This window comes from Ipomoea triloba, chromosome 12, assembly GCF_003576645.1.
Source record: "Ipomoea triloba cultivar NCNSP0323 chromosome 12, ASM357664v1".
Lineage (NCBI taxonomy): Eukaryota > Viridiplantae > Streptophyta > Magnoliopsida > Solanales > Convolvulaceae > Ipomoea > Ipomoea triloba.
Window position 1 is genome coordinate 24,845,440 of NC_044927.1, and position 8,241 is coordinate 24,853,680.

General features: G+C 36.6%; 1 protein-coding gene across 2 annotated transcripts; it reads left to right on the plus strand.

The window, feature by feature from the left end:
* Positions 1 to 2,312: 2,312 nt before the first annotated feature.
* Positions 2,313 to 6,957, plus strand: LOC115999047 (telomere repeat-binding protein 4-like). 2 transcript variants are annotated; one of them, XM_031238783.1, is made up of 11 exons: positions 2,313 to 2,522; positions 2,700 to 2,774; positions 3,118 to 3,257; positions 3,342 to 4,137; positions 4,222 to 4,431; positions 4,515 to 4,568; positions 4,678 to 4,757; positions 4,987 to 5,228; positions 5,340 to 5,666; positions 5,752 to 5,815; positions 6,447 to 6,957. In XM_031238783.1, the coding sequence occupies exons 3-11, from the start codon at positions 3,177 to 3,179 to the stop codon at positions 6,621 to 6,623; spliced, it is 2,031 nt and encodes a 676-aa protein (XP_031094643.1). In that variant the 5' UTR covers positions 2,313 to 2,522; positions 2,700 to 2,774; positions 3,118 to 3,176; the 3' UTR covers positions 6,624 to 6,957. The 2 variants fall into 2 exon arrangements, with proteins under 2 accessions (XP_031094643.1, XP_031094642.1); XM_031238782.1 differs by lacking the exon at positions 2,700 to 2,774.
* Positions 6,958 to 8,241: the final 1,284 nt, after the last annotated feature.

The following is an 8,241-nucleotide window of genomic DNA, read 5'->3' on the forward strand; positions in this document are numbered from 1 at the left end:
TCTATCCAACCAAATAGATTTAAAAATAAATAAATATTTATTCAAATAAAAAAAATTAAGAGCGGACACAAATTTTTGATTATTATAAGAAAGAAGAAAAAAAAAAGAAGAAGAAGAGAGCATGATATATATATGGTACAATGTTCATTGTATCAAAAATTTTATATTAATTTGTGTATTGTGTGATTTACATATAATTAACTTGTATTTACTTGTTAAAACTTTGGTTAAATTTTGTGTTATATATATATATATATATATATATATATATATATATATATAGGGTTGCACTCTCGTGCGAACTACCGCCTAAGTAGGAAATGAGAACGCCCCACAGCCGTCCACATGTCCAGATCAACGAATCAGATGCAATTTTAAAAAAATGACGCGGTGGCATTTTCGTAAATAACTAGAACTTTGGTGCACCTAGTTTCACTTACAAATGCACCTATTTTTGCACATATTTTCACTTACAAGTGCAAGTAATTTACCTTGTTAATATCCATGCACCTATTTTCGCAAATATTTTCACTTACAAATGCAAGTAATTTACCTTATTAATATTAATGCACCTGGTGCACCTAATTATAACATTAGGTGCACCTAGTTATAACATTAGGTGCACTTAGTATTGACGGTCATTGTACAATCCACTTGCACCTGTAATACATTTTACTTGCATCTGCAATACATTTTACTTGCATTTGTGCAAGTAATTTACTTTGTTAACATTCATGCATCTGAGTGCAACCTATGTGCACCTAGTTAAAACATTAGGTGCACCTAGTTATAACATTAGGTGCACTTAGTATTGACGCTCATTGTACAATTTACTTGCACTTGTAATACATTTTACTTGCACGTATGCACCTATTTTCAGTTACAGGTGCAAGTAATTTACCTTGTTAACATTTATGCACTTGGGTGCACCTATGTGCACCTAGTTATAACGTTAGGTGCAACTACATTCCGGACACGTGGCGCGCTGTGATTCGTCCGCAGTTCTCTCCTGGGCGGCCAGTACGTACCTGAACGCGATCCTATATATATATATATATATATATATATATATATATATATATATATATATATTATAAAATAATAATAATACACATTCAAAACTATATCTTATCCATCAATAGAAAAGTTATCTTATATACATAAAAGAAAAATACATTGATTTAAGTAAATTACTAATTAAACAAGTTACAAGTATAGTTTCAATTTGTCTATATATAATATATTAAATGCATAATAAGGTCAAAATGATATTTTTATAACAAAGCTAAATTTAATGTACTGGTCACTTAACTAATTTACAAGTAGTTAGAAAATTGTAACATTTCAACACCTATTAAAATATTAAAAGGAGTTTGCTTTTCGTTGATGTCTCAAAAACTCCGTTGATAGAATTATATGTTTTTTCGCAATAGTTTTTTTTTTTTTTTTTGAGAGGCTTGGGAGCTGAGACAAAGGAAAATCGTCACTTGTGAGAATTGAACCCAGATTCTATCAAATTCATCCCACAAATAAAGTTCACTTGTCACTTGAGTTACCACATTGACAACATGTTCATTGTATTTACTTTATTATACATTTATTGATCTTTACCCATTTCATATTTCCTCATCGTTCTCAACGTATTTATTATTTATATTGTCCTAATTTTCTTAGAGCTTTACTATTTTTTTTTCTTCTTGCAAGTATTTTACTAGTTATTGAATGTATAGCAATTATAGGTAGACATCTAAAAGTAAAATAAAGACATTGCATAAAAATAGATGAATAGGCATTTCCGTCATCTTTTTGCTAGGTTACAATACAAACTCGTAATAAAAGATATATATTCTAAATAAATATTACTTTTGTATAATAATTTATAAGTTACATATGGAAAATAAATAACACTAAAAAAATTATGTGGAACAAATTTGATTAAAAATATATTAACAATAATCTAACTCGTGTTTAAGGTATGAGAATATTCCAATCATCTTTGTACCAATAAAAGAATTTTTTTCCCACGTCATTGACGATTTGACGTGCTGAGGACACAAGAAACTATTAATTGATGTAATAAAAATATGGAATGATTTATATAATTAATTCAATAAAAATGCTGAAACTTGAATGAAGCAGAGCAGCCAAGAAGCTCAGCTAAAATCCACGTGGCGGAAACCCATCTTGTGGATAGGCATAGTAGTGGTGGCAAAGGGAGGGGGAAACCTGCAATAATCCGGACAGCAATCCCCTTTTACCGGCTGGTCCGGTTCTGTGGTGTTCAACCTATAAAAAAACAACCTTTGAAAATCACGAAAGCTGCATCAGCGATAGAGGGAGAGAGAGAGAGAAAGAGAGAGAAAGGGGTTTAAGCACTGTTTGGTTGTTTGTTTTTCACCCCAGCTCGGAGGTTTTCAATTCCTGTCCACAACTTCTTCACTTGGATCAAATTATATATACAAAAAATGTTCATTCTTTCATTCTTACCACACTGAATCTGTACAGTTTTTTCTTCACCTCAGGTAATGTTCTTTGTTATGGGGAATTGAATTTGGGTTGTTTCTGCACCTTGGGTTGGTGGCTTTTTCCTTTTTGGGGAGTTGGGTTTTGATCTGAGTCTGGGAAAGTGGGAATTGGGTGGAATTCAGGTTGATCAGCTGGGGAGCTCTGATGAGATGTTTCTGGGTTGGATTTTCTAGGTTGTGTTGTTGGAATTGGAGTCTGGTTTCTGCTTTGCATGTTCTAAAGTTCTAAGCTTGAAGCCTTCAATGGAGGTGGGTTTGGGTTGGATCATATCTTGGAATAAGATCTGTGGGATTTGAATCATTTGATGGCCTAACAGTTTTTAAAATTTTTGACTTTTTTGGCATTTCTTGTTTGAATGGTAATTCTTGAACCAAATTCTCTCTTGCAGTATTTGGGAATTCAATTTGATAATTGCTGATTAAAGATTTGAATCTTCAAAATTTAATCTTTTTCTTGTTTCTGAGATTGTGATTGACTGGTTGCTGTTGTTATTTGCTGGGTTATAACTTATAATCCGGTTTTTCAATCTTTCTGTAATTGCTAATTTTACTTAAGGTTCTGATTGAAACTGTATTAAATCTTTGCCTGCAGATCAAATTACCATAATTTCACTGCACATAGTTATCTGTTCTTGTTATGCTGGTTAAGAGATGGTGCTGAAGAAGAGATTGGAGTATGGTTTTGGTGGGTTTCAGATTCCCTGTGTGCCTAGAGGTCCCAGATCAGTTCGAGTAAGGATGGTTTAAATATTTTGGAATTAGCCTTTTCTCTGCAATTTCCTTAATTTCTGTGAAATTTGTTGTTTTTTGATTCAGAGGAGACACCCCCTCAAAAGTTTGGAGGATAATCAAATTTGTGCATTTGAATTGTTGGCCACTGTGGCTGGGAAGCTTTTGCAGGAGAGTGAAAGCTCTGCTTCTAGTAATGCTGCAGATGTGAAAGATGAGGAGAAAGGTATTGTTAAGCAAGAGAAGATTGAAGCAGGGAAATATGTGAATAAATCTGAGTGCCTTGATCAGGGAAGCTCGGTGGAGAGCGGTTTTGTATCTGATCCCCTCGTTGAAGGGCAAAAAATCGATGATGGTTTTGGTGGATCTTTGTATCCGAAAGATTGTTCGTTCCAGGAACAGACTTCTACGGTTTTGGAGTCTGATTTCTCGAAGGCGTTTTGTGGTGTGAAGTTGGAGAACAGTAGGAATGTTGTTGCAGATGGGGATTTGGATAATGGAGTACGAGGTGAACCCGATGGGGATTGCACTGTAAAGGATATAGAAGAAGACTTAACCGTAGCTAACGATTGCACTGTAAAGGATCCAATGGAGAATTATGTGAATGATAACACCCTCCACCTCGTTAACTCAGAGAGTAGTGTACATTTTCCGCTGTACAGGGAACGTTTTCCTCGTGTTTCTTTTGCAAAGCACAGGAACGATGTAAAGTTAGGTGTTAGAGATGATGGCGAAAATTCTTACGGGTGCTATAAACACAGCACCAAGATTAAGCCCTTCAGGTCACAATCCCGCATTGGGTACAAACGAATCAGGAAAATGCTGACATCCAGACACCGAAAGACAGCTCTTGGGTTGAAGGAATGCGAGTTTTCTGACACTTGTAAGTGGGATATATATATACGTTACGATATTATAGCAATTTTCACTTGATATTCTCTTAACACCGTAGTTTGGCATATTGTAGATGAAGCGGTGAAGCATTCATATCGTAGTAGGAAAATCTTTCATGCCCGAGAAAGATGTCACCTCGAAACTTCCTCGAAGAGGAGGAAGTTGTGTAACCGTAGCTTTGCTATTGCGTATGATCAGGAGGCTAGTAGTGAAAGCATTTCTAATTTGCCCGACAAGAGAATTAACGGAGACAATAGTAGCTCGACCGTGATTACACATAGAGGTCCTTGTTTAACTGCAATGTTTGCAATTACTGCCGCCTCGTTTTATGCAGTGTTACTAAGTAATCTTGCCAACGTTTTGCAGGAAACGAGGCTTCCGCTTTCGTTAAGAGCCACCAAAAGTCTAAAGACCCTAATTGTAAGATTTTAATTTTAGTCGTTTTTCCCTACATCCCTCGTTTCTTATTTGCGGTTATCTGTTTCTATATCCGAAAAGATTTTGATTTGGGGTTTCTTTTCACTTCCAGTAAAATTTAGCATCAAGTCTTTCAAGGTGCCCGAGCTTTACATTGAGGTTCCCGAAACTGCAACAGTTGGATCATTGAAGGTACTCGGGATTTCTTTGATCTGGTGTTCTTATATCCCATTTAACATTGAATCCCGCCTTTATGCATTTCTGAACAAAGAAACATCTTTGTTCTAGTCTATATATTGCATGCTTGGTTCTTGGAGACGTATCATCTTTTGATTACATTAAAGTCTAAATTTTTTTTTTTTGCATGATGTTTTGGATATCTGAGTCTCGTTTTGAAGTAGAATATGAATATTTTCCACAGAGAACAGTCATGGAGGCTGTTACAGCCATAGTAGCGGGTGGTTTACGGGTAGGAGTTGTTCTCCAAGGAAAGAAGGTAAGAGACGATAATAGAACTCTAAAGCAAGCCGGTATATCTCACAATGGAAACATCAATGCATTGGGTTTTACGTTGGAGCCTAATTTAAGCCAAGTTTCTCTTATTTCGACCCCGAAAGATGCTCCTTCTTCCTTACGTGCTGCTGTGGAAACAGAAGTTTCCGGGTAATTTGAATTTTAAGGTTTATGTTTAAATTTTTTTGAGTTTGGTCTAGATTTTGGGCATATTGTTCGAAAATGATGACAATTATAAACAAATTATGTTTCTATGTTCAGGAGTCCAGCCAGTCCTAACTTGGATTTGGCGCTTTCCACTATTCCATCTGATCCCTCACCCGGGATTATTATGGATAAACACGTCGAGGGCAACCGTGAGTTGGTACCATTGTTCGAGAATCCTACCGTTCCCTCGACTAAAGTATGTGATCCGGACACCAAAGCTTTGGTGCCAGTTCCACCATCTAATCCCGAGGCACTTGCTATTGTTCCTCTGAATCGGAAAAGTAAGGGCACTGAACTTTCACAACGTAGGACCCGAAGACCGTTTTCTGTTGCAGAAGTTGATGCACTGGTTGGAGCAGTAGAGCAACTCGGAACAGGAAGGTACGGGGAAACAATGCCCGAGTACCATTTAACTTCCCTCCTGGTCCCGATATGAAGTGGACTTCTAATCGATCTGATTTTGCAGGTGGCGTGATGTTAAAATGCGTGCTTTTGAGAATGCAGATCATCGCACATACGTTGACTTGAAGGTGAGTGATCTAATTTGATCTCGACAACTTACATATGATGATTTTCACTACTCGAGCTTTCATTTCATTCTGTCCATATCTTTGATGTTTCCACATATGATGTCGGTTTTGAACTTTTGTCATAGATATTTATGTCATCTTGTTGGGCAGAGGCCTGAAAGGCCATGTCCAGCATCGGGTGGTCATGGGATTGTTGGGCAGAGGCCCCTGAAGGGCCAAGTCTAGCACACTGCCTTTCGAAAATGTGCCGTTGGCTTCTAAGCAATTATAAGAAAATAAAATTGCGCTTTCGAGCTATAGCTTTTGACATAGTGGTAAGTGTTTGATCTTAACAAGTGGTATCGGAGCACATGTCACAGTTCGGGTTTGAGTCCCGATAAATTGTATAGTTAAGGCTGGCAGGTGCTGGATTAGCCATCCAAGTCCAAATATTTATAGGTTTATACAATTAAAATCAGAGTATTGAATCTTAGGACAGCTAAGAATGATTGCACAAAAAGCATATGGGGCTACATATGAGCTGTTCTGGATAACCTTGGATCTAACTTTAACATTAACTAAACAAAAACCATATGAGCAAACCAATCATTCTTCTCATCGCATCCACATGCTGCTTCGCTTTTTGGTACAGGATAAATGGAAGACGTTGGTTCACACTGCGAGCATCGCCCCCCAGCAAAGGCGGGGAGAGCCTGTACCGCAGGAGCTTCTGAACCGGGTCTTAGCTGCCCACTCGTACTGGTCCCAACATCAGGCCAAGCAACATGGGAAGAGCCACGCTGCTTTGCCTCTGAGGACCGAGGTTTGAACAGGTTGTCCCATGATTCCTAAGACGTGTATAAAGTTATATCGTAGTGCATATAACGTAAGAATGTAGAGATTGAGATTGAAGGGTCGTTTATATATCTCGTCGTTTAGCTTTCTCAGGCTCTCACTGATTCATCGCGCAGTCTTCCTCCATGATTCGGGGAGGCTGGCGACTGTAAATTGATTCAAGAAATTAAACATTGTAGTCTAGGGTGCCACTCTCTATTGATTCTATTTTTTTTTTTTTTTTTTTCTGGAATTGGTAATGTATTATGTACATTAATCTCTTTTATTGTACAATCACATTTGAAATAAATGTTCATTGCATTCCTGAACATTATTTTGTTCATTAGACTTGCCAAAGTTCAAAAGTATAGCAACTGCCTATAAGGCTGCCCCAAACTTGATTTAATTGTTGTTATACCATGGTCTGATACTGCAGTTATGTTGAACTGATACTGCAGTTGTGTTGAACTGATACTGCAACTGTGTTCAAAAGGAACTGCAGTTGCGCGGACCAGAAGCCGTTTTATCCGTCTATAACTACAGTTGTGTTGAATTGATACTGCAGTTGTGCAGAACGGAGACCGTTTCATCTGTCTGTTTTCATTAATCAAAACGAAGTCGTTTTGATGTCGCGGTCCAAAGTAAAATTTGCGGCACCAAGAGGGGTGATATTAATCCAGATCTAGTTTAAATTGTGGTTGTCTAGTTTGTTTGATCTGATTAAGAGTATAAAGCAAAATACATACAAAAGTGGATATTGTAACACAGTAGTCTAACAAATGGATTAAAAGTAGGATATAAATGAAATGAAAGTAGCACGTTATGGCATGTGAGAGGTCCAACAGACAAAGCGGTGGTTAAAACAAACCGTATTACGTTTGAGTGAAGCAAAACTGTACTAAGGTAATCTGCACATGCACGCTACGCATATTCCTCCCATCCTATTCTGCTTTCTTTCTGATCTATGCGTAAAGACTGGAGCTTATGAGCTTTAAAATCACCATACAGCCTGTCTACACTATCACATCCTCCAGATCTGATCTGAACCACTCCTCTTCAATTCATAATTGCTCAAAATACTTTAACCAAACACCCCCTTATTCTTATTATTGGGCTGGGCATATTATAGTACATAACAAAAATAGGTAATTAGATATTACCCAAAGAAAAAAAGAAGCTATTGATGAAAACATGAAAAAAAAAAGTCTAATTAATCTCTCTCCCCCGAAATAACTAATTCTCTTGCAAGGGAATAAGTCATCCCGTTGAATATTATTTTTGAAAATCGAATAACTTATCAAATAACAGAATAAAACAATTCTATTCTATTCCCGACATGTGCACCAGATGTGCTATATTAATTTTAGAGGTAATTGCATTTTTGGTCCTAGATTTATAGATGACGTTCCACTTTTAATCCTTTTTTTTTCAAAACATCTACTTTTGATCCTAGTATTATTGTGGCATGACCATTTTTGATCCTCCATCAACAAAACAATTTAAATTTCGTCTAATACATTGAAGGACCAAAAATGGAATTAACTCTTAATTTTACATTGCTAAAATATTATTCTTGTTTTTCATTTTTGATATACCAAAAGAAAAAGAAGAAG